Source organism: Pseudocercospora fijiensis, assembly GCF_000340215.1.
Source record: "Pseudocercospora fijiensis CIRAD86 unplaced genomic scaffold MYCFIscaffold_6, whole genome shotgun sequence".
Classification (NCBI taxonomy): domain Eukaryota; kingdom Fungi; phylum Ascomycota; class Dothideomycetes; order Mycosphaerellales; family Mycosphaerellaceae; genus Pseudocercospora; species Pseudocercospora fijiensis.
The window spans coordinates 3418536-3444714 of record NW_006921537.1 but is presented as its reverse complement, the minus strand read 5'-3'; the positions used below and the strand labels follow the sequence as shown (position 1 = coordinate 3444714).

Sequence of the window (26179 nt, the reverse complement as noted above, 5' to 3'; positions counted from 1 at the left end):
TTAGTTAGCAGGAATAAGCCGGATTAAATTAGATTAAATTGCTAAGCTAATCTAGATTGCAATCCCGGATTAATTATAGACTATACTAAATTATATATAGATTTAGGGTATATATTATTTTAGACCGGCATTCCGCTACGACCGGCTTTCCGCTATCCTACCTAAGATACGATCTTAGTAACTTCCTAAGATACAAATTAAGTATAGCGCTATTAAAATTCGCTTAACGCTATATAGTTATTAGACGATAGTAGGAGGACTTAGATCTATAGAATAGAAGCGAGATAGAAGAAAGCGACGACGAGCTTAGATTTCGAAGTTTTCGAGATAGGCAATCGTATTAGGCGACTATCCTTACTATTTATAAGTATAGAAGTATAGTATATAGAACTAAATCGATTTGTTTTATCGTATTATATATATAACATTCTTACTAAGATCGTACCTTAGATAGGATAGTAGAACGCCGGTCGTAGTAGAATACCGGTCTAATATATTAAGGACTTAAGGAGCGCCTATAAGTATTAATTAGAGGGATTTCGCCGCGCCTTTAATACCGCTCTAAATACTACTCTAGATACTACTCTAGCTCCTAATTATAGCCGCTTAGGTCTCGAATAAGCCTAGTATTCCGTCTTTTTACGCTTCGTATAGATATCGTGTTTCCGAACAAACGGTATACTATCGTCTCTTATCGGCCTATTTTAGGGCAGATCTAATAACTAGTCTTATTAGAGGATATACGTAATTAGTATATAACTAGTTCGAGTAAAGCTAGGGTCTTAGTGCCTTAGGTAGGGCTTAGCGCTTAGCGTTAGGCTAACTAGCCTGCCTTCCTTCTTCTCCTCCTAGACCTCTATCGAATACTATACTAACCTACTACTACCCTATCTACCTGCTAGTATAACCCTTCTTATAAGTCTATCTAGTAGGAATCCCCGATTCTCGAGTAAACTCGCCGTATTATAGTAAAACGGAGAATGCTCTATCTCTATTAGGACTAAAGAGGTTATACGTAACTAGTATGTAACCGGGTTTAAGCAAAGCTAGGGTCCTAATGCCTTAGGTAGGGCTTAGCGCTTAGCGTTAGGCTAACTAGCCTGCCTTCCTCCCTCTCCTCTTAGATCTCTATCGAATACTATACTAACCTACTACTACCCTATCTACCTACTAATATAACCCTTCTTATACAGTATTCGATCTGCCCTTTAAGGGCAGTAGCTAGATAGTCCTTATTTCAAGCTTTTAGCGGTATAGCCCCGAAAACTGTTAATCTAACTATATTACGCCCGAAGAACGGGACCTATACGTACTATTCTATTAAAACAACCGTACTAATTATTAAGCAAGGCCTTCTGTACGGCCTATTATACCGAGTTAATCGCACTAGACCGGTATCTGCTAATTCCGCTACATCCGTACTATAAGGGGCTATAATATATTATTAGTATTATCCCTTATTATAATAGCCGGCTTATTACGAAGCAATAACAATAACCGCGGCGCTACTAGTAGCGCTAGCAATAACAACGCTAGTAGCACAGTTCCCGCTAAAGTGCCTACCGAAGTGCCTACTAAAGAACCTATAGTTCTAGGTAATAATCTAGAATTGCCTATTAACGATATTCTTAACAATATTATTAATCGACGATATAGCTAACCAGCCTTTAGCCCCCAGCTAGCAGAGGTACTTTATAAAGCTATTTAAAACAGGCTCGCTACTCTACGTTAAGAATAATAGCTAAGGAATAACTTCCTCGAAATTCGCCGCCTATAGGAAGCTCTAATAACTAATACTAAGCCGATAGTAGGGCCTTCCTTACTATCCGTCCTAGTTTAGAAGAAGGATGCTAAGCTTAAGGACTGCACTGTATTTAATAGCTCTAGTCGAAAGCAATACAACGACTATATTCGTAACTATAAGCTTAACTAGCGAAATGCACTAAGAGCTCTTCTAGATAACTACTTATTAGTCGTCTACGCTATATAGTACATTAATAGAGACCTAAAGCGTACCTAGGATAACTATTTCGACTCCCTTAATAACTAGACTACTGTTTAGTAGCAGACCTACAAAACTATTATACTAGACACCCTTAGAAACCCTATACTACGGCAACAACATACTTAGGACTAGTACCTTCGAGCTAAACAAAAAACTAACTAGTCGGCTCGCTTATTTAAGGCCTATTTAAAGACCCTCGAAGATAACCTTCCGGCTAAGACTAATTCTATATAGATCTCTAAAATACGCCTAAAGCTTAGATAGGAGCTTATCCTAGAATTAGACCGTTATCGTATATTCGAACAGGCTAATCTAATACGCATTTAATTTATAGTCGAAGTAGAAATAGCTAAACGAGCTATCTAGCTTTAGTAACGACTAGAATCTAAGATACGGCTAGCCGCTAATAACCGTAGCTATAGTAGAAACTAAGGAAGTACTCCCTAAACGAACACTACTAATAATAGAAACAGTAACGACTACTAACGTAGAAGAGGTAGAGGCCGATACCGCGGTAGAAACCCCTAGTAAGGAAGAGAGCGAGGAAGGGGCTTATTTCTATATACCCCTAATCGTTCCTCTAATTCTAGCGCTAATCCGAGCGGGTTTAGTAACCTTCTAACCGGATTGAAGTGCTTTAACTATAATAGTACTAGCTATCTACTAGGCTAATATAATAGACCTCGAGACTAGGCCCGAATCGACCGTACTACCGCTAAGTACCGAAAGTACCTTTTAGCCGCTAATGCTACCCCTGTCGGTCCTTCCTATTAGTCGAAAAAAGAATAAGCGCCGCACTAACTATTAGCCTTGTACGGCGTAAGACTATCGATATTATACTAGCTATTATACGTACCTATCTTATATAAGACACGTATAGAACTAACTATAAGACTAAGGTTATACTAGATCTAGGAAATTTAGTTAGTACCCTTATTAGCTATCGCCTAGCTAAGCAATTAGACCTTCGACAATTAGATAGAGCTAACCTGCTAACCCTTGCTTAGTTTAATAACGCTCGGCACTTAATCTATAGAGCCTACTATATTCCTATAGTCCTAAGAGACGACCTCGGTAATAAGCGCTTATTAGATTTTACCGCCGACGTAATAGATATAGATAGCCTTCTATCCGATATTATTATTAGCAACCCTGTTCTTAAGTACTACGCTATTACTATAGACTTAGGCCTTTAATAGTAGCGATTTAGAATTGCTAGGAAAGAGGACATTAAGTATATCGACGCTAGCGAGTGCCCTAACGATATTAGGGTCCTATTTATTAGCAACCTAATACTAGCCTCCGCCTTAGCTAATCCGACTACCGACCTACTCGGTAGTAATAACGATAAACTAGTGCCCCCTAACGGCATAGATCCTAATTAGCTTGCTCGTATACCTTAGCCTATTCGAGAAACCTATATTAAGGTATTTAAACCTACCTCTATTTAGGCGCCCCGCTTTATAGGCTTATATATACCTTCTACCTTCTACCTTCTACCTTCTATTCTCGCTCGTTCTTACATTATCTATACTAATATATATCTAGTTAGCGGTCTATACTAAGCCTATAGCGAAGCGCCTAAAAGAAAACTATACGGCTCCTATACAACCGTCCGGTATATAAATAAGAATTCGAATTTATAGAAGCATAACTATATATTAGATAGACAAACCCTAAAAAGCTGTTCTACGTAATAATAAGAAGAAGATTTGTTCTTATATAAGCCTATCGCTAATTTAGATACTGCAGGCTACATTTGCTATATACTAAGGCTAGTTGTCCGTATAAAGTCGAATAAAATCCCGGATTTTAGCGGCTCGGAGGCTAGGAGACTACAAGACTATATACCTGCCGATATCTACGATAAGGAGGCCCTTCTATAAGCTTGTCTCTCGGCCCTCTAGGTGTATACGTTTCCGGCTGTCCCTATTATTCCTAGAGTGTTAGCCTCGAGGGCAAATGCTAAGACTTTTATCGCAATTCGCTTTTTCTCGCGTTAAGTAGTACGCGATAACAATACCCCGTCGCATTCGCTCTTAGAGTTAGAGGGCCTAGTTAGATACGTTACGATAGAACTTAGCTACTTAGATTGTAATATTATCGTAGAGATAGTTGTATTACAGCCTCCGAGGGCAAACAGCTATATTCTACGTACTAGTTTAGCCTAGTTTGTTCTTAGGCTTATAGGCGAAGAATTAGTTATATATTATTAAAGTGTCGTGAAAGTCCTATTAAATGTTAATAAAAGTCGATGTAACGTAATTCTTCCTCCTATAAGCCTAAATAGAGGTAGATTTAAATACTACCTAGTATCGACATTGCCTATATTTAAAGAGACGGACTATAAGATCGATATTATATAGGGCAAGGAGGTTCCTTTTAGGCCCCTCTATAACCTTAGTAAACCGTAAACGAGAGCTTACTATATTACGTAAGTACCTAGATAAGAACCTAGCTAATAGTCGAATTTAGTATATTAACAGCCCTACTAGTATACCTATCCTATTCGTACTAAAGAAGGATAGTAGCCTACGCCTATATATTAATTATCGTAGGCTTAATACTATTACTATTAAGGACCGCTATCTACTTCTGCTTATTAATAAGACCCTCGACCGCCTATCTAGCGCCTATTTCTATACTATATTAGACATTAAGGATGCGTACTATCGTATTTGTATTCGTAAGGGCGATAAATAGAAAACAGCCTTCTATACTCGCTATAGCTATTTCGAATACTTAGTTATACTATTCGGCTTAGCTAATGCCCCTACTATATTCTAGTCCTATATTAATCGGGCCTTATCTAGCCTATTAGACTACCTCTGTATAGTTTACCTAGATAATATCCTAGTTTATATCTATTTACCTAATATTGCGGAGCACTAGGCTATAGTCCGTAAGGTACTCGATCGCCTAAGGGCCTATAGGCTATATTATAAGCCTTCTAAATGCACCTTCGCTACTAAGGAGGTAGCCTTCCTTAGCTTCCTCGTATTAACTAAGGGTATTAAGGCTAATCCTAATCGGATTAAGACTATTACTAAGTAGCTAATACCTACTAGTATTAAGGAACTACAGTTATTCCTCGGCTTCGCTAACTTCTACCGTCGGTTTATTAAGAGCTATTCGAGGCATATAATGCTACTAACTAAGCTTACTAAAACTAAGGCCAACCCTACTAGAGAGTTTAAATAGACTAATAGAGTACAAGCCGCTTTTAATAGTTTAAAGCAACGCTTTACTAAAGTCCCCTTATTATACTACTTCGTACTAAGCAAACTAATCCGCATTAAGACTAACGCTTTATAGTTCGCTATATTAGCTATTATATTATAACAATCGGACAAAGACTATTATTAGCACCCGATTGCTTTCTTTTTAAGGAAGATAATTAATACTAAGCGTCGCTACGAGACCTATAAGTAAGAATTACTCGCTATTATTAAGGCCTTTAAGTATTAGAGGCACTACCTCGATAGGGCTTAGTATACGATATAGGTCTATACGGACTATAATAACCTCCGTAGTATTACTAAGGTTACTAGGGTTATAGGTCGATAGGCTAGGCCGCTAGATAGGCCGTCTACCTCGCTAGGTTTAATTTTAATATATTATATCGGCTAGGCGTAAGCAACCCTACTAATAGCCTATCGAGGCGACCTAATTACGATAGCGAGACCTAATATATTAATTCTTTATTTCCAACCCTATAGTGTAAGATTGCTATAGCCCGTGTTGTTAGTAAGCAAGCGTAGGATAAGCGGCTTACCGGACTCCGCGACGGCTTAAAGTATATTAATACTCTTACTATATTAATAGTGCGTATTAAGAATACAGATAGGAGAAGTTATAATAACTCCCTAGTCGATATCGCTATATATAGTAACAGCGATTAGGGCACTAGTGTAGTAAATCCGGCTGCTAGTGCTATTAGATATATATAATACGTACCTCGTTTAATAGCGAGGGTGCTATTAAATAACCTTACAAATAGGGATAGTTAATCGTTTATAGATAAGCTATTACGTACTTAGTAGAGGGACGCCTTTACTACTAAACGTATCGATAAGCTTGTAAGTAGGCGAACGACTCGATCTAGTAAGAGTAACTACTCGATCGATAATAAGGGTTACTTAAGGTTTAAGGGCAGATACTATATCCCCGCTAAATATTCGATCCGATAAGAACTTCTTAAGCGATACTATAATAGTAAGCTTGCCGGTTACTATAGTATAGAGAGGTCGTACGAGCTACTATCGCGTATATACTACTAGCTAAATAGTAAGCGGGATATAAAGGAATACGTTAATACGTATACTGTATACTAACGTATTAAGGTACTAAAGCATTAGCCTTTTAGCGAGTTATTCTTATTACTAATCCCTTATAAGCTATTTGTAAAGCTTATAATAGACTTTATTATAGGTCTTCCCTCTACTAAGCGAAAAGGAAGCAAAGACATCTTTAACGCTATCCTAGTCGTTATAGACCGGTTTACTAAGGTCGCTCGCTATATCCCTGCTCGGAAGGATTAGACGGCTATTAACTTAGCTAAGTTACTATAGAATAACATCTTCTACAGCTATTAGGAGACCCCTAAAGGGATAGTCTCCGATAGAGGCTCGACATTTATATCTTATTATTAGAGTAAGATATGCCTATAGCTAAGACTTAAGCATCGCCTGTCTATAGCGTTCTATCTATAAACAGATAGCTAGACCGAGAGGTAGAATGCTACGCTATAGCAATACTTACGAAGCTATATTAATAAGGACCCTAATAGATAGGTCGACCTCCTATAACCGGCCGAATTCGTATATAACAATAGTATGCATTTATTAACTAAGGTCTTACCTTATATAGCTATAATAGGCTAGAACGCTGCTATACTATAAGACCCCCTATCGCTCGAGGCCGAGCGTAAGGAAAGGGAAGCGCGTTAAGCCCCTAAACGTTAAGCCTCTAAACGTTAAGCCTCTAAAATACTAGCGGCTATTAAGAGGGTTTAAAAGATGCGAGAAATTTACGCTAAGATAGCTAATAGACTAGCAAAGGCCTAGGCCTATTAGAAGGCCTACTATAACAAACACTATACGCTAATAACCTTTAAACAAGGCGATATAGTTATATTAAGCACTAAGAACCTCTGTATCCGCAAACACCTGTCGCCTAATAGCAAAACACGCCCTAAACTAGTACTACGGTTTATTAGCCTATTCCGCATCCGAGAACTAAAGGGCAATAGCTAGGCCTACTAGTTATAGCTCCTACCTTATTATACTATCTATAATACCTTCTATATCTCCCTTTTTAAACTATACTACTAGCGCAAAGGCAATAAAGCGCCTACTAAGTTAGAAGAAGTCTTAGCTAATAGTAAAGAGCTATAGTCTATAGAGCGTATACTAAAGCATCGGACTAGGTAAGGGAAGAAGGAGTACCTACTAAGATAGTAAGGCTATTTACCTAAATAGGACTCGTAGGAGGCTAAAGACTCGTTTAAGGATATAACTAAGTTGCTAGATAAGTATTAGACTAGTATAAAGAACAAGAAGAAGGCTAAGGGCCTATAATATTACTAGAAAGGCCTAGGATTAATGCTACCCTCGGGGTGCTATTAGCTAACTAATTAGAGGCAAGCAATTGTTAGCAATAAAGGATAATAAGACTGTACTACTATAGTAAACGCGTACCGAGTATTAATAAGCGCGCTATAACGTATTAACTAACCGTCTACTCTTTTAAGGATTTTACCGCTTCGCTAATATAATAAGGCCCTTCCCTTAGTATTCGGGTCCCCCTTTTGTTTCTTTATTCTATCGAGGCCCTAAGGCCTAGGCGGTCGGCGGGGATAGCGCGCGCGTAAATAGTAATAATAATAATAACGACGGCGTCGCGCTTATACTAAAGGACGGCGCGGCCGGCGCGGCTATATTAGTAACAGTGTTGCGGAGTATATTACTAGTTAAAGCGTTACTAGTCGAAGAAGGAAATCAAAAGCAAGGTAAAGTTAGCGCTAAGACGGCTAGCGCCGCTATTATTAACATTACTTGCTATTATCGCTATATTAGCGAGGGTAGCCTTATCTATACTACGAGCCTAAAGCACTATACTAACTAAGTTAAAAGATTAAATATATTAAGGGTTTAATTAAAACTTTAACTAAGTTAAAAGATTAAGGCTTAGAAGATTAAGTAGACTAACTAAGGGCAAAAATATAGAGCTAAGCTAGCTAGGGTCGATCTTGCGGATAATAGGTTACTCCTCGATCTTTCTAACTCTTTAAGCGAGGCGAACCTTAACTATTATACTTATAATAGCCTTTACTTATAGAAACTAGACGAACTGTGTTTTTGAAAAGATAAGATTAATTAACAATTAAAGGCTGCTAAACCTAACTAATTAGGGCTAGCGAAACTACGAACAATAATAGCCCTTATAATAATAAGAACAACCCTCGGAAGCGGACATTTCTAGGTCTTTTAGAGTAGACGTAAAGAACTCGGACAACCTCACTTAGAATAGGGGCAGTGCTACAATACCCCGTATACCTACCTATTATAGTAGGGAAGGTGCGCTCGTATTATAATTAGTTACTAGCCTTTAATTTATATAGCTATATAACCCCTTATTATTATAAGTAGAAGTAATAGCGTAGTTAGAAGTTAGACATTATCGGAGGTGAGGTTTAGATAGAATAACATAATTAGTTAGTTAGGCGTTTAATTTAGCTTAGAAGCGAGTTAGTTATTAGACTTGCTAAGTTAGCCTAGGGAGATTGTAATAGAAATATAAAGGGCTACGAGGGCGCGGCCTTTAGAAGGGAAGCGTATATTAGAACTAAAGAGGTTATACGTAACTAGTATGTAACCGGGTTCGAGTAAAGCTAGGGTCCTAATGCCTTAGGCAGGGCTTGGCGCTTAGCGTTAGGCTAACTAGCCTGCCTTCCTCCCTCTCCTCTTAGATCTCTATCGAATACTATACTAACCTACTACTACCCTATCTACCTGCTAATATAACCCTTCTTACAATCTCTATAGCGATCTAGTATACTATTACACTTCTAGTATTATTTGTCTATAGCCTAGTAAACTACTGCCGCTATTAAAACAAGTATTTAATACTTATATACTAAGGGCAAAAATAGAGATAGAATACGCTTTTAGAAAGACCTTATAGTTAGAGAGATATCTAGGCCTTACTAAGTAATAATATATTAGTAACTAGCCTGTCTCGTCTTATTATCTAATAGCTAGTTTACTTACAAACGTCTATACCTACCTACGTAGTAGCAATTAGTATAATACGCGCTTTAAGATAAGACCTCCCTCTACTATAGAATATCTATATCTATACGGCAATATACCTATTCTAGACGAGCCTATCTATCTACGGCGAAAACATATACGAACGCGAAGATATAGACAGACAGTTAATATTTAATAATAGTCGAGTAGGTTCTAGATAGGAGGTCCGCGGAGGTAGACTTTATCTTAGCTAATATATATATATACTAAGCTATAACCTTTAGTACTATATTTTACTATAACGTAGCGCTAATACCTGTATATAACTATATAAGCGCTTTATTGTGTATATAGTAGCTATAATATATTTTTTACGCGACTTAATATAACTAAAATTAACTATTTTATAGCTATATAGCTAAAGCCTAAAGCGACAAATATACTATTTTATTAACCCTTAAACTGCGATAAATCTACGCTCGGATCGAATAGGTCTATACCCGCTACTGTATATTCCTATAGCTCTACTTTGCTATAAGTATTCCTAATTAATACTTTATAAGATAAATCGACCTCTATATCTTCGATAACTGCCGGAGTGCTTTCCTTTACTAAATTCGCCTACTTAGAGCCCGATTCTTGCTAGCTAGCTATATTCTTTAAGAGCGATAGAATAGTGTTACTATATTATTATAAGCCTTAAGCGTACTAATATCGCTCTTTAGCCTCTTTAGCTTACGCTTGCTATTCTCGTTTAATTTACTACTATTTAACGACCGTACTAATACCGCTATACTAGCCTCTATTATCGGAGGTTCTTTAGCTAACTCTCGCTTTATCCTACGCTTCTTAGAGGCCTTCCTAGCGCTATTAACTAGCTATAGCGTTACTATTAAACGAGAAGCCGATATTAAACGAGAAGCCGGCGTTACTAAAGAATAAGAACTTTAAGAAGCTAGCTCTAATAAATTATATACTGCCTCTTAAATCTTTATTAAGGTCCGCCTCCGGATAGACTATTTCTCGTAGATTATACTTATTATAGTCCGCTTCCCCGTCTGTCTTATCATCTTCTTTATTAATATAAGTATTAGACTTACTACTACTAGACTTAGGGTCTAGTAAAGGCGCCTTCTTCTTCCCCTTGCCCTTCTAGCTCTTTGTTAGATTAAGTCTTACTAGCTAAGCGTTAATAGCTTTATCTTCCTTCTTCTTAGCGGTATTTGCTTTGTCTTAAACTAATTATTACTTCTTAGCAATTGCCGCCTTAATCTCGCTAAGGCGGTCGGTATATTTATTATTAAATTTAGTACTAGAGTCGATATAAGTGCCGCCTTACTTAGGGTTACGCTATTTATTATAGACCTTTAGTATTAATATTAAATTCCTTTTTTAAGCTACTATATATAAAGCCGGTTTCTCTCGCGAATACGAGGCTAATAGTATCTTATATTTTAGGTATACTAAGTATTATTATCTACTTTATTACTACTTTGCTAAGTACGACCTTCTAATAGTTACTAAGGCTAGAAGAGCCTATAGGCCGACTCGCTCGTAGCGCCTCTTTATCGATACTAATAGCCTCTTAATTAGCCTCTAATTAAGCTTCTAACCTCGCCTTTCTTTAAGCGAATTTACTTAACTTATAATATAACGATTATAGCGTACTTAGTAGTAGTATTTTACCTTAAAGGGTAGTAAGGTACTAAGTAATAGGTTAAGGCGTTATAGTCTATTACTTAGTCTATTAAGCGAATAGTTTACTATACTTATTATAGATAACTTAAAGTTAGTCGCTAGTTAGTTTATAGAAATAGTAGAAGCTAATACTATTATTAAGTAGCTAAGTAATACTTAGTACTTATAGATATAGTAGTATAGGTATTAGAGACTATATAGGCGGCTAAGTACCGCTCTATGCCTATAGAAACGGTATAGGGGTTAGAGACTATTAAATAGTAGATAAGGCGACCGACGAGACTCTTAAGAAGCTATTCTTATATTGCTACTACTAGTAATATATATACTAATTTATACTATAGCGATAGTAATCGACGCGACCTTTAGAAAGTAGGAGGTCCGATACTATAGCTAATTCCGCTATACTAGGCTATATTTACTTACTTAGTAGCCTATTTAGGCCCTTCTAGTACCGCGCTAGCGCTAGAGCGGTAGCTAAAGGTAACACGTATACGCGCACTATTCACTTCCTTATTAGGCCGCCCTAGTCTATATTAGGTGCTAGAGCGGCACCTGGAGCGGCATTAGAAGGCGCGGCGAAATCCCTCTGTTGCATTACAAACCTGCAGCCGGAACCTTCCGCCCACTCCCGCCTCGTGCACACTGCAGAGCCTTGCTTGCTGGCTGTTGCTCTACTGGCCTGCTGGCCTTAACTTATCATCATAAGGCGCGACGTCAGCGACCGGGAAGCCTCTTTTCCACTGCTCGGCACCCACGCATTCCTTCCACCCCCTCCTCACACCAGCGTTTTTGGAGTAGCATTCATTAGCGGTGACACTTTGGTCAGCTTGCCTTGCCAGTGCAGCCGTCAGCCGTCAGCCGTCGTGCTGCAACTACCTGCGTAGTGGCCTTTCTCGGCGGTCAGGAACTGCTTACATCTCCTCCGGCCTTCCGCCATCTCGTACCACCCACTGCCCTCCTCACTCCTCCTACTACGCCTCCATCGCGCATCTGCCATCGCATCTACATTTCATCGGCCCTTTTCGCATTTTGCAGCGTTCAGCGAACATTTACGGTGCAGCATTTAAGAACACCCGATGAACCGGTAGCGGCACTCACAGCTGCATCGGTAAGTCCACTTGCTCCGCCCATTCAAGCGAGCATGGAGCCGCGCCACTCTCACCATCTCGCTCGCAATAATCATGGTGATAATGATGCTGAGTCTCGCAGCAGGCCCGCGACCACTCCACACCAAACTCACATGCAACCTCCCGCGAGGCGGCGCTTTCGCCTCAAACGAACCTTTGCCTGGTTCCTGGGACTTGCACTCGTCTACATTCTGGGCAGCCTCATTGGCGTGCAGATCGACAAGACCACCAGCTCGCTCGAACTGCTAGAGAATTCGGAATGGATCGCAACGTCAAAGCATTGGCTGGACAGGCAGGCCTGTCGTTGGATAGGAATATGTGGAGGCACACACATACTCTTCAAAAGCGCATGGACGTCATCGAAGATTCAAGACAGCATACCTCTACCCGATGACGATCCTATACCATGGTGGGAGTCTGGACGTGAAGATCCCAACTCATGGTCGAATGCTGAAAGGAAGCTTCGAGAGATTCCGCAGTACGTGCTGGACCACGCTCCTTACGTTCATCTATTCTCTGGAGAGAAATTCTGGCCCAGCGATGTTGGCGAACACCTCGTGCATACCTCGCCTTACCTCAATTACACCAAGATTTCCGACCTGAAAGATCGCAATCTCACCAATCTAAATGATCTAAACGACTACGCTGGTGGCGAACACAGCAGGTTCATCTACCTCCAAAGCGACGATAACCCCGAAGAGAGACCTGATTGGCTCACCAGTATTGAAAACATACCTAGTCCTCCAGGGCGAGACGACGACGACGACGATGAAGACGACGCAGAGGCCCCATGGCCTGACTTCGACGACTTGAAGGACTACGACCTCGACGCCCTGAAGCATCAGGCTCTTGACCAAGCGGAAAAGTCTGATGAGAAGGCCTCGACTCAAGGCTTCTTCTCCGATCTCGTGCCTAGCCAAGACGGACGATGTGGTGGCAGCAGCGGATATACTTGCGACGGGAGCAAGTTCGGGTCTTGCTGCTCCATCTACGGTTGGTGCGGCAAGAGCGAAGAATATTGTGGAGACCCCTGCGACCCACTTGCCGGAACTTGCTTTGATCCGTACAATCCACCTCGTGGGCCACACCAGGAGCTGCGCCGAAGAAATGCCTTGGACTTTAACGACGATAAACACCGACCGCAGCCAGGCGGCAAGAGCTCAGCGCCTGCCATCCTCATCGTTGTCCCCAAGGAGAATGGCATCGTCGATGCTTTCTGGTTCTTCTTCTACTCATTCAATCTCGGACAGACCGTGTTGAACATCCGCTTCGGCAACCATGTCGGCGATTGGGAGCACACGTGCGTGCGCTTCAGGAATGGCAAGCCCTACCAGGTGTTCTTGTCAGAGCATAACTTCGGACAAGCCTATACCTGGAAGGCGATGGAGAAATACATCCCCAGCCACGACGGATCTGGAACTATGATCGGCAGCTGGAGTAACGAGACTGCTGGTCGCATGGCCAAACGTCCTGTCGTCTACAGCGCCCTCGGTTCACACGCCATGTACGGCACGCCTGGACTTCACCCTTACATCCTACCCTGGGGTCTGCTTCACGACGAAACCGACCGCGGCCCTCTCTGGGATCCAGTGCAGAACCTGCAATCCTACACCTACGACGCCAAGAATCGAACCATGCGTGCCTCCATGCTCAACCCAACGTCGCCGGTGGAATGGCTCAACTATGCCGGCCACTGGGGTGACAAATATTACCCCCTTTCCGACCCACGACAGTACCGCTTCGCCGGCCAGTACCACTACGTCAACGGACCTACAGGCCCCAAGTTCAAGAATCTCGGCCGGAAAAACGTCTGCCAGCGACACGGCACCTGCGAGGTCAGGCACTGGCTCGGCGGCGCCAAACCCGCTACTGGCATCCCGCCGGAAGAGGATATCGAAGATGGTACTCTCCCCGGCGGCAACCAAACCGACGATAGCGATACCTCGTATTGGAACGAGCCCTCGTACAGCGAAGCCGTGTACGATGACGATCAAGAAGAGTACTCTGTTTGGACGAAATAGAGGTTGGCGTTTGGATCGCATTCAGGAGGGAGAAGGAGGAGGTAATTTGGGAGCTTGGATTTGGAGTCAGGATCTTTTGTGGCGTGACGTGACGTGACGCTTTTATGATACCCTATGCCTCCCATGCGAGGACACACTATTACATTGATACAGTTGTCGTAGTAGTATGAGAGATACGATACTCAGATAGAGATGAGATGAGATGCCGCGATTGCTGGATTGGTTTGTTGGGTTGGATGTAGATATGACTGAAATGAGGAATTATGAATCTGAAAGAAACATGAAGGTTTCAAGCTCGTACTTTCCTCGCGTGGCTGTGTTATACACATGGGAGGAAGGTAGGAAGGTACGAGGCAACTGCCAAACCAGTAACCGATTCGGTACAGTGCTAGGTACGGTCTCATCCCAAACGAAACCCGGCATGGCCAGTTTTACGAGAATCGGACACAGACATAGTCTACCGCTGGAACTTGCAGTAGTAGACTAGCAATTGCACCACGTTCCTAGCAAATCGAGATTCCTCTACCACTTCGCATTCCTTCTCCGATAGCGTGTCCAGACTCCATAGGCTGCTTACTGCTCTATCCAGGACTATGAAAAAAATCACAACATTGCCCGAATTGGTCGAAATTCTATATATACTGTAAGCAGTATCCTCGTCTGGAGTCCGAATTGGTGACAATATTGACCGTTGGGTCTGTCGGTTGTGCTTGCTTGTTATGCCGCGTTCGAGTTGATGTTGGAAGGCTCGGCATCCTGCATGCGAGCAACAGGAGAGGGCTGGGTGGCTGAAACGAGTCACCCGCACACCACACCCGCAGGCTTGAATCAGATGTCACGAATCAGAACTGCCTTGGTAACTGTAATTAAATTTGAGGGCAGGGCTGAAAATTCGGGATTTCACGGGCGGGTTTGGTGAGTGATGTCCGGAATCTGCTCCGAGAAGGTACGGTCGGTACGATGGCTTGTGATATATCATAAAAGAGCGAGAATCTGGGGCTGGCGGGCTGAAGAAAAGTTGGCTAGAACAGTCCATTTTGGCGATATCCAAGGAGGCTTGTTTTGGAAGCAAGGCTTGCCGAGATTAAATGCTTCGGTAGCTCCTTGGGCTAACGTCTCTGTAGGGCTTGAAGGAAGATTGCTTCCGGGCTGAGAGTGTGAAGATGGCGCTTCGAAGAGTAACCTTGATTCTCTTTTGGTGATCACAACGTCTCCGGCCGGTCTGACGTGAGCGAAATCGTGCTCGAACAAACATCACGTGGGAACAAAAATAGCATTTCTGCTTGATCCTGATGCTGAAGTCATGCGATGGCACTCGCGTACCTGACAGTAGCGGCGTTGAGCTTCCGGACCGAGAGGCCAACGCCATGGACCATAACAAAGGTAGACTACTAGAGCTGAGGGCTCGAAGAAGGTATAAGACGTCGCGGGCAACTCGCAATTCATCACCTGTTCTCTCATCATCAGCAGCACTCGATCAATCTTGTTCTACCATCCAGATTCCCGACCCTCATTCCAGTCACTCGTTTTCAGTCGCTCGTTTGCAACAACCCCCAACCATCAAAATGAAGTTCTCCCTCATCGTATCTGCCATTGCTTTAGCCTCCTCCGCTATGGCCAGCCCACCAGGCTACAGCTCTTGGCCATCCCAGTGCATTACCCAGAAAGAGGCAGAGGCCTACATCAAAACCTTCATCGGAGTCTTAGGCCAAACCGACAAGAACGCCGCCCAAACAGCCGACAAAATCATCGCAGACGACTTCGTCGAGTACTCCAACTCGATCCTATCTCTCCAACACAAAGCCGTACGTATTCGCGTTTCGTATTACGCACAATCAACTAACATTCCCCCTCCTCCCTCCCCAGATCGCACCAGGCGACAACATCTCCGCCCCAAACAAAGCAACCTGGACCGCCGGCGTCCTCCACTCCCCACAAATCAAAGGCATCACCACCAAAGCCGTCATCGCCGACTGCAACCACATCGTGTGGAAATGGAATTTCCTCGGCGTCGGGAGCGCTCAGTTTCCTGTTAATGGATATAATTTCTTTACTATGACCCGTAAGGGAAAGCAGCTTCAGGCTCAGAGACTTGATTTGGAGTTTGATAGTATTGCTTGGGGGCTTGATATTGGGGAGAAGGTTAGTTATCAGGATGGGGTTACTTTGCCCGCGGCGAAGTAAATGTGGAGGTAGAATGTGGGAAGGGGTGGATGGGATGTCGTTGGTGGATCGATTGATCGAAAGTCGTCGCTCTTTGGTACGTTCCGGTATGAAATGTATTGATCATGTGGATTCTGCAATTTTTTACGTTTTTTTGGGGGCCGCCGAATTTCTTTCCTTTTTTTTCATTCGCCTTGATCTGACACACGGTTTTATGTGTATGCTTGGAACGACAATATATGTCAGGCGCTTGCAAGCTTGTGCCGTGTCCGCAGTCAAGCAGATTGGGCGAAAGAAGCCGAGAAACAGACCCAGCGGGCTAACATACAAGGCTCCATGCTGTGTCGTGCATATGATATGCGTGAGCAGGATGTGCTACTGAAGAGGAAGTGGCTGGAAGGAACGGAGATTTGATGTCGATATCGGTGAGCGGAGAAAGTTTATTCCGATCTTGGCAGTTCGGTGGCATGAAAATTGCACTCCAGCAACATCATCACTATTGTTTAGCCCCGCAGCGGTATTTGATATGCTGAGCTCAAGTGCGCGGTTGTCTCGGAGAGCGTATCGACTTCGTGGGATCGGCGGACTGGCAGAGTGTCAAATGAAACCGGATTCCCCAAGATCCATTGTTATATATTGTGCCGAGACCGTCATGGTGATATATTTCTTGCACCGAACTTCATCTTCCTCTCATATACGTTCCGCCTTCAGAGCCAGATCATACCGACACCAGAGATGATAGCAACTTGAAGAAGCACCGCCAAGCTAACATATCCAACATCCATTCCGGCCACAGGATTCACAGCACCAACACCTTGGCTCGAAGAAGCACTGCCGGCAGCGGGATTCGCAGAGCTGGCCGCAGATAACTGTGTAGCGCAGCTGCCAGTGGCGCTCGCAGCAGCCTGTGTCACTGCCGAACCGGAGAAGCGACATGCGGTCGCATCGGCACCGCGACTACTATAGTACTGGTTCAAGACATAGCCAAGCTGCTGCTTTGGACTACACATCCCGAATTGGCCATACTGACCAGTAGTGCCGTTCCTAGCGATTCCGTTGCACAGGTTGGCGTTGTCGCCACAAACGTAGCTGAAGAGATCGCCGTAGGAGTCTGCGTCGACATCGTTGGACGGCACGCAGCCTAAAGAGTTGTACATGCAGTCGCACAGAGAGGTGTCTGGCGTGGGCGGAAGATTCGTGGCTGCGCTGAAGGCTGAATTCTTTGTCGGGCAGGACTGAGGAGAATTGGTCGGGCTGTAGGAAGCTGAATTTGGACCGCTTGGCGACACGGTCGTGATTTGTGACTTTAGGTTGTTGAAATCTACCAAAGTAGACACCGAGTTTCCGTCAATGGAGACGAGACCTGGGTACCGTCAGTAGAGTGGGTGGTACAAATTTCTGCATTCAAGTCATGATCCTTACCATAGTCGTTGACTTCTTGAAAGTATAGATAGATGATGCCTCCGGACCAGACGTCGTCCATCTGAGGCCCGAAAAGCACGGGAACATCTGTGAAAGTCCTCGGTTGGACGGTATTGCATCCATATTCAGCAAAAAAGACCGGCACGTTGTAGCTTGCCAACTCCTCAGTACGAGTCTGATAGCCGGACGTTGAGAATGACGAATCTCCACACCACGAGTAGACATTGTAGCCCCAGAAGTCAATGGCGTCGCTTGAGTTACCACAATCCCTAGGAACCTCGTCAGCTGGTCTTTCGCAAGCATGGGACTCCGACATACATATAATTCGCGAGTGGCACACGAATATCAGCATTATCACTCGTGGCGTAGCCCACGCCGATCGCGCGGTACTTCTTGGAACGAATGTATGCTTTCATATCCCTCACAGCAGCTTTCGCGAAAGCTGCCGAGGCTGTGACGTTTGGCTGCGTGACAATCTCGTTTCCAGCGAAGAAGCCAAGCAGATTGCTGTACTTTTGCATCTCGTCGACCACGGAAGTATATCGTGCATATAGCTCCGTATTCCATGATGGGTCATTCGAGTCGATTGACTCATTGGGAGCCGCCAGATCTGCGAGGACATAGATTCCTGCATTGGCCAATGCGGTCATGCACTCGGAGTGGTCTTGAGTAGGATCAATGGCATACACGCGAATTGTGTTAGTGTCGAGTTGCTTAAGGTATGGAATATCTCGCATGCAGCCAGCAGTGTCGGCCTGATAGGTGTGAAGTCAGCCGTACGTAGAGGTTGAAGACAGCTTTCTGGCACTCACCAGAGGATCATTGTAGCCATTACTCGGCTGACCGCGACCAGGCTGGAAGTCCTGCTGATAAGCGACTCCTTTGATGAAGCTGTAGAGCTCAGTCAGCTCTGCGTGCATGCAAATATGTGACAAGTTTACAATTGTGTGCCATTGCCTGAGTAAAAGAACTTTGAGCCCTTGATCACAATAGTGTCAATATCTTGACCGGATACATCGGCTATTAGGTAGGTGACGAGGACGCCGATCGTGGCAGCGAAGGCCCTTAGATATAGCATGGTGCAATAGATGGCTGCTCCCTGTATTCAACGAATGTAGATGGTATCAGCACGAGACCGGTTCAGCTGAAGTCGTGATATACCAGGATAAGCAATATACAAGCCGCACGACAAGAGTACGCGGCCTCGTGCAAAAAAACTTCGTTGGAGGTTGGACATGTGACCGTCCGTTCGAACCCTGTGCTCCTCCCGTTGCTTGTAGCTGCACTGCTGCAGAATGGAGCTCCAAAAGAGCTAGACTACCATTGCTACATTGGTGCTTTCCATAGCTCCGCGGACTTTCGAATACGATTCCTGTGCTCTTTATAGTCGCCTTGAACGGCTTTAATTTGTTTTACAGTCTCGATGAGATGTCGGCGGCGGTGCTGTCGCTGAATCGCGAGGAACGCATCGTGTTTGGAAGCAGGCGGCCGCCGGCCTGATATTCGTACACACACCAGCCTACAGCTACAGCGGAGTAGCCGGCAATCAATCGACTTCAGCGATGGAGGCATTCATGAGATGCTACAGTGTATGATACACTGTCTGAATAGAAGATGGGGAAGAGGAAGAAGTGGGAAGGCATGCGAAGTTGTGATGTTGGCGTATCCGAAGCACTGGCCGCCTCCTGGCTCGGCCTCCATTCACTCTCAACCTTGAACTTGGAACCTGTCTCGCCTTGCTTCCTTCGCCTTCAGAAAAGCCCGTCCATCAACGAAGACATCAGCTGCGAGACGCCAGATCGTCTACATTTACACGGCAGATTTCAAACAGCACATAAAGAGCTTATACTTGTTGGGCTCTCCGCCGAGAGCGCTGAACCCACGACTTCGTCTGCTTCATGTCGTATCACGCACTTTGCATTGACGTATACTTACGCATCGCTGACAGCACGCGTTTGCAGCAGGGCTATGATGTTTCAGCAGGACTTGACACATAGATCGCGGCCATGATCGCTGTTGGCGCTGCTGAGGAATAATGTACCTCGTTCATCCGGACTGGGCCAGTCTTCTGAAGACGGCTGCGAAGCCCATTTTTGCACGCCATGACGCTTCTACCACGGCTGATCGAGCGACCGCCATGACTATTTTCGGCCAAATTCATACTAGCAGCTCGGGCTGACGAAGTGACACGATGGCCCTCTGCTAAGTAGCTCGCGGGCCTGATAATCGGGCATAGATTGAATTGAAGCATGGATAGAGCATGGACGAGCGAAGCGATCTAAGTGAGCTTGATGCGAGGCATGATTCCACAAGCAACCACGAATGATGACATTAGAGCTCGCTCGCGAAGCCTCAAATAGGTTAGCAGTGTCGGCTCAGTTGGCCATTCTGCTGACACAGCAGCAACACACTGGACTTGATGCTTGGCAAGCTAACCAGACTTCAATCATGCACGTTGCGAGAGGATCAAGTCAGAACAACCCATGCTGAAACCCTAGACATTGCAATCACCGCCGATAGCTCTATAAAAGCTGGAAAGCTTCTTGAGAGGTAAGATGTAGGAAGAGAACAGCGAAAAACAATCGAACAAAGTCGAGAAGAGTCAAATCAGTCTACAGTCATGGCATTGACAGCAGTACCTTACGTGCCAACTTACCACGATGTTCCAGTGAGCTTCGCTGGCCCAACTTCTTCTGGCAATGCAACAGTCCACTACGTTGAGGCCGGAGCACCAACACTTCCAACAATCCTACTATTTCATGGCTTCCCGAGCTCATCATATCAGTATCGAGACTTTATCCCTCTCCTCACAGACTCTTACCATGTTCTCGCCCCCGACTTCCCTGGCTTCGGCCTGACCCAAGTCTCTTCTAACTTCAACTACACCTTCGGCAATCTTGCAGCAGTGACATCCGCCTGGATCGCAGCGTTGAATCTCACATCGTTCGCCATCTACATCTTCGACTATGGAGCACCAGTCGGTCTTCAAATTGCCCTCGAGAGGGAAGACCAGGTCAAAGCCATCATCTCGCAGAACGGAAATGCTTACAACGAAGGCTTTGGCCAGGAGTTCTGGGCTCCTGTATTCGATCTCTGGAACTCATCGAACGGTTCAGCTGAACGAGAGTACCTTGCGAACAACTTCCTGACGCTCGAAGGAACAAAATTGCAATACAATACCGGTGTTCCCGAATCTGATCTCGCACTCTTGGACCCCACCGCGTGGCACTTGGACTACCTGCAGAATATCGCTGGCGACAAGCAAACCAAGATCCAGATCGACCTTTTCTACGACTACCGCACTAACCCTGCCACTCTGTATCCAAAGGTACACGAATACGTTCGGAATTCAAAGGTCCCAATCCTCGCTATCTGGGCCAAAGGAGATCCAGTTTTCATTCCACCTGGAGCCGAAGCCTTCAAGAGGGATAATCCCAATGCAATCGTGCAATTTGTCGACGCTGGGCATTTTGCGCTGGAAACCAAGAGGTGGGACATTTCTAGGATCGTGAAGGCCGGATTGACACAGATCGGGTTTTGAGGAATATGGTGAGGCTTCGCAAGGTTTTGAAACAGTGCGAATCTCTTGATGAGTTGTATCGATGGGGCAACTAGAATAAACCATGTCGGGATCGTAGTATCCACGTTCCTAAAGCAGTGGAGGTGGAGGTGCGGGCACTACGAACATGGGAGTGGGAGTGGAGTCTACTGTATGAAGTGGTGCCACCGTGCCACGCACGTCCATTCAAATGCTTCATCAATGCTTCATGATTTTCAATGCCAGATCTCACGTCGTAGGTGACGAGGTTGTATGTGGTGGTGCTTACGGGATATAAGGTAATTCAACTGCCGGTTGTCTAGTGGAGCTTGACCTTTTAATCATCGTGTCGGTCCTTTCTGTGGCTGGCTTCACTGCAGAATCCCAATCCATACATGTCGCTTCGTCATACATCGGTGGATAACTCATCAGGGCAAGAATACAATACCATGCATCCATATCCGAAGTGTCAGGCACTGGAGCATGGCAAGCGATGTCCATCCGACCTCAGAGTGCTTGCAAAAGGGGACTCGCTGCTGCGATACGATCTCGCGAAAGACTCAAGATCGGAATGAGCGAACACTGGAATAAGCACCGCACTTTCAGATCCAGATCTGATTCGAAACAAGCCGCCCAGAGAGGAGTCCCATCCGGAAACATCTCCACACCGCGGTTACACCCTCATCAAGAACGGCAAAGCGGAATGTATATATCTACTGCTCTCCCTCCATCAGCGGCACCCTCAAAATCCCGAATCACCGCGGCCTATACGCTTCCGGCCACGTCTCCGAAGCCATACTACATTGCCACAACAGCCTTCGTTGAGGATGCCTCTCCAGCTGTCCGGTAATGCTATGCATCACACCGCGATTATGAAAGATGACTAGATCACCCTTCCGCCAGCGGTGAGCATAGATGTTCTCGGGACGATAGATGCGGCTTTGCATTCGATGGACCATCCTTCTAGCTTTGGCCAAATCATCGACAACGTACACTTTCCCGGTATATGCATTCTTCGTGTGCAGAGATGCGACACAGCAGCCCAGGACTTGGAGATGAGGCTTGTTGGTTGCTGGATTTCTCCATACCATCTGCAATTCGGTCAGTGTAGCACCATTCGATTTACTTCTGACCGGACGACTCACTGGATACGAGTGGACTTTATCCCACTCGAAAGGAGTTAGTTCGCTCTGCTTCTTCTCCCGACCTACTTTCGCAATGGTCAGGCCGTCGTCAGTCGCCTTGCAGTCCTTGATAAATTCGTATGCCCGAGGGGCGTAATGAACCGTGGTGTTCAGAGCGAACTCTTGCTCCTCGGGCGTCAACAGATCAAATGCCCTGGCGCCTGAGAAAACTGGGACCTGGTCAGTATTTTTTTTTTTCAATTGAGAGCTTTTACGGCGATACTGACAAGCAGTTGCTCCCGCGGCGACCTCCATCTCTTCGCCGGTCGGGAACATGATCTTCTGATCAGGTAGCTCTGGAACTTCTACCGAGTGTAGAGCGGTCGCTATGCCTGGCAGAGATTCGTACAATGGGGCGTCCATTTGCCATCGATAAGGCCGAGTGTAGCCAGCGGCGATCTGTTCGTCCCATAATGGCGTTTCATGAAATGAGGTGTGATCCTGGCACGCTCCTGTCAATTTTGCAATTCAGACGGTGGATATTACAAACCAGTGCTCACTAGATGCTTCAGCTCCAGGTCTTCAATATCTTCATGGCCGCTCGTGTTTCCTTTGCCAATCACCGTGACCTGTGGAGCTCGTGGGATCCTTGAGCAGTTGTTTTGCGATAGGATGTTCTGCTTGTTCATTTCCTGCTTGGCGCCTCCCGAGTGGATGTCGCGTGCTGTCGGATCAAATATCCGCGCCACCTGAGGAAGCACATCTGGGCTGACGCCAGTCTGATTTCGAATCACCAAGACCCCATGTTCGAACAGTGCATTCCGAAGCGTCTCTAGATCTGAAGCCGACAAGGAAGCAGGGTCAAGCAAAGGCGACGATGTCGGCAGCAGCACTTCGGCGCCCAGCTGCGTCTGCTTACGCAGTTCTGCATCGAGCGGAATGATCTTCAACTCCTCAATTTTGTGCGGCATCTTCGATGACACTTCAGGCTGTCATCTGACACTGTCCAACATAGTACTTGCAGAGGAGTAGGCTACAATCTCCTCGTGTCCCACACCGCTAGGTACATGTATGATACGTAGAACATGTCTGCAGATGCCGATGAAACCATCCCATTGGCAGTCCCAAGTTCCCAACACTTATCAGACTTTGGGCCGGCCACCGTAATCGGTTGAAGTCAGCCCGGGGCCCGACGGCTTCACAGCCTTGCTTGCCCGATCGACATATCAGTCAAACTCAAAGAACGGCGTGGCGCACCAACTGTCTCTCATCCTTCAAAATGGCAGACAGTACTGCTGACTCCGAACTGTCTCCTTGGAATCCTGCGTTGACGAGATGGAGCGCAAGGAGAAAGCCAAGGGGATCGACACCGTGGCAGCATCCGAAGTCGAAACCGGCGACACCGAAAGCCTAAACCTGGGTGGTCGTTTCGGCATTCACCGGTGTCTAAATAAGATTCGTCTGCCAGACGGACCAAACGATGACAGTAAATAGAGCAACGCTGGTACGGACGAATGTCACGATTGGAATATGTATGAGGACACGGGGGCTGACGTCGCAGATCTTGAACCCACACCTCCAGAACAACAGACCTGGCACAGCCTCAACTGTGAGGAAATCCCAAGATCGATTTGGCTATGCGATGCAATGGCGCCAGGGAACCTGCGACTGGGCTCCTCGGTCGTCACGCTGGGTCTGTCGTAGTAGACAGCAATCGGGATCATCACATTAGGACATTTGACGTGAGGTCCTTCTTTTCCAGTGTCTAGAGTCACACACTAACGAAAAGCAGTCAATGCGTCCAATTCTGATCGCACCACTCATACTAACTACAGTGCGCAGTATATCAATCTACGCCGAGGTAGCTACGTCGTTGCATGTATAGGTGCTTGGGCGCTCACGCCTTGGAACATCCTCGCTTCGGCGTCTGCGTTGTTAAACTTCATGGACGGCTACACGATTTGGCTGGCACCGATTACTGGCGTGCTTCTTGCAGACTACTGGATCGTTCAGCGTCAGTCATACGTGGTTCCAGAGCTGTATCAGCCCGATGCGAGGTACCGATATAACCGGTTCGGTACAAATGGGCGAGCTGTGGCTGCGTGGTGCATCAGCTGGATCCCGTTGACTCCTGGCATTGCGCATGCGGTGAGCTCATCAAATTCTGTCGCAAAAGAGCTACTTGTTCGGGTTGGTGACGAGCACTGTGCTGTATGTCGGATTGAGGACTTTGTGGCCTGCTCCTCGCGTTAGGAAGTCTGTAGCCGATATGGGGGGAATATGATGGCTGAAGTGGTAGATCCTGTACTTGCGTCGTATTGTGGTATTCAGAAGTGCGCGCCATGGGGTCGGAGGGCCGAGTTTCGGTTTCTGCCAGCTGCCACTATAATTAGTTAGCAACTTGGCGTTCTTGGCAGTCTAGATCTCTACTACTATAGCTAAATTCCATGTTGTCGCTGTTTCAATAGTATAGACCCTTCTAAGGTATTGTTAATAGCGCGCCTACCTAACGATTAGCTTAACGAGATAAAGCGCCTCTTTAACGAAGGTCGCCTATCGAATAATAGCATTAGCGACCTTATAAACATTGCTAGGCGCACTATAGACAAGCTCTATAATAACTATAAGTTATTTAGTATATTCTATATACGTAACCTTATAAAACAAGGGCGCTTACGGAAGCTACTACTAATCTACGAAGATATATATATTTCCGGCTCTTTAAGGTACCTATAACTAATTGTAAGCGGGGTATATTAGCAGGTAGATAGGGTAGTAGTAGGTACGAGTAGTATTCGATAAGGAGCTAAGAGGAGAGGGAGGAAGGCAGGCAAGTTAGCCTATTACTAAGCGCTAAGCCCTACCTAAGGCATTAAGACCCTAGCTTTACTCGAGCCCGGTTACATACCAATTACGTATAACCTCTTTAGTCCTAATATACGCTTCCCTTCTAAAGGCCGCGCCCTCGTAGCTAGTCTTTATTCTAGTCTTAACCTCTATTATCGCTAACTTAGCAGGTCTAATAAGCCGCTTAGCCCGCGCTAAATTAAACGTATAACTACTGATTATATAACTATATCAAACCTTACCTCTAATATAGCACAATGTCTAACTCTAACTGCGCTATCTCTGTATATAATAAACTATAAAGTAATATATATCTATAAGAATTAAAGGCCTTCGACTAATTATAATACGAGCGCGTCTTCCCTACTATAATAGGTAGACGTACGAGGTATTATAGCACTGCCTCCGTTCTAAGTAATATCGTATCGAGTTCTTTACGTCTACTTTTAAAAGACCTAGCAATGTCCGCTTCTAAGGGTTGTCCGCTTCCGAGGGTTTGTTCTTATTATTACGAGGGCTATTATTTACTTTTTAGAAAAAACACAGCTCGTCTAGTTTCTATAGGTAAAGGCTATTATAAGTGCAGTAGTTAAGGTTCGCCTCGCTTAAAGGGTTAGAAAGATTAAGAAGTAACCTATTATCCGCAAGATCGACCCCGGCTAGCTTAGCTCTATAGTTTTGCCCTTAGTTAGTCTATTAGTCGCTTAATCTTTTAGGCGGCTTAAAGTTTTGACTTAGCCTTAAAGTTTTAATTAAAGTTTTAATTAAGGTGCCTTAGGCTCGTAGTATAGGTAAGGTTATATCTATAGGCGTAGTAATAATAGCAAGTAATGTCGCCAATAGCGGCGCTAGTCGTCTTAGCGCTAACTTTCCCTTGCTTTCGATTTCCTTCTTCGACTAATAACAACTCGGCAATACCGTTACTAATATAGCGGTGCCCTTCCTTTCTTAAATAGTAATACACTCCGTAATACCGTT

The 26179-nt window shown here is 44.8% G+C and overlaps 6 protein-coding genes across 6 annotated transcripts; 4 read left to right on the top strand and 2 right to left on the bottom strand.

Moving 5' to 3' along the window:
* The first annotated feature begins 11744 nt into the window (after positions 1-11744).
* MYCFIDRAFT_215923 (carbohydrate-binding module family 18 protein) lies at positions 11745-14390 on the top strand. Its single transcript, XM_007930355.1, has 2 exons — positions 11745-12067; positions 12169-14390. The coding sequence occupies exon 2, from the start codon at positions 12200-12202 to the stop codon at positions 14105-14107; it is 1908 nt and encodes a 635-aa protein (XP_007928546.1). The 5' UTR covers positions 11745-12067; positions 12169-12199; the 3' UTR covers positions 14108-14390.
* Positions 14391-15538: 1148 nt separating this feature from the next.
* Positions 15539-16408, top strand: MYCFIDRAFT_88023 (uncharacterized protein). The gene is made up of 2 exons (XM_007930354.1): positions 15539-15912; positions 15974-16408. The coding sequence occupies exons 1-2, from the start codon at positions 15673-15675 to the stop codon at positions 16289-16291; spliced, it is 558 nt and encodes a 185-aa protein (XP_007928545.1). The 5' UTR covers positions 15539-15672; the 3' UTR covers positions 16292-16408.
* A 569-nt stretch (positions 16409-16977) lies between these two features.
* Positions 16978-18770, bottom strand: MYCFIDRAFT_38594 (glycoside hydrolase family 72 carbohydrate-binding module family 43 protein; the record flags this gene model as incomplete). The annotated part of the gene is made up of 5 exons (XM_007929769.1): positions 16978-17633; positions 17693-17961; positions 18011-18447; positions 18505-18583; positions 18634-18770. 5 exons carry the CDS (start codon positions 18768-18770, stop codon positions 16978-16980), a joined length of 1578 nt encoding a protein of 525 aa, XP_007927960.1.
* A 1605-nt stretch (positions 18771-20375) lies between these two features.
* Positions 20376-21203, top strand: MYCFIDRAFT_120880 (uncharacterized protein; the record flags this gene model as incomplete). The annotated part of the gene is made up of 1 exon (XM_007930353.1): positions 20376-21203. A coding segment is annotated over one exon (828 nt), but the record flags the coding sequence as incomplete, so codon positions are not given.
* Positions 21204-21816: 613 nt separating this feature from the next.
* On the bottom strand, positions 21817-23325 carry MYCFIDRAFT_204269 (uncharacterized protein; the record flags this gene model as incomplete). Its single annotated transcript, XM_007930352.1, has 5 exons — positions 21817-22321; positions 22376-22584; positions 22642-22855; positions 22915-23192; positions 23274-23325. 5 exons carry the CDS (start codon positions 23323-23325, stop codon positions 21986-21988), a joined length of 1089 nt encoding a protein of 362 aa, XP_007928543.1. The 3' UTR covers positions 21817-21985.
* An 868-nt stretch (positions 23326-24193) lies between these two features.
* Positions 24194-24424, top strand: MYCFIDRAFT_123820 (uncharacterized protein; the record flags this gene model as incomplete). The annotated part of the gene is made up of 1 exon (XM_007930351.1): positions 24194-24424. A coding segment is annotated over one exon (231 nt), but the record flags the coding sequence as incomplete, so codon positions are not given.
* Between the last annotated feature and the right edge of the window lie 1755 nt (positions 24425-26179).

Coding starts and splice junctions, on each gene's coding strand:
- MYCFIDRAFT_88023 (XM_007930354.1), top strand. CDS start 15,673: ATGAAGTTCTCCCTCATCGTATCTGCCATTGCTTTAGCCTCCTCCGCT. Junction 15,913..15,973: donor TATCTCTCCAACACAAAGCC/GTACGTATTCGC, acceptor CTCCCTCCCCAG/ATCGCACCAGGCGACAACAT.
- MYCFIDRAFT_215923 (XM_007930355.1), top strand. CDS start 12,200: ATGCAACCTCCCGCGAGGCGGCGCTTTCGCCTCAAACGAACCTTTGCC.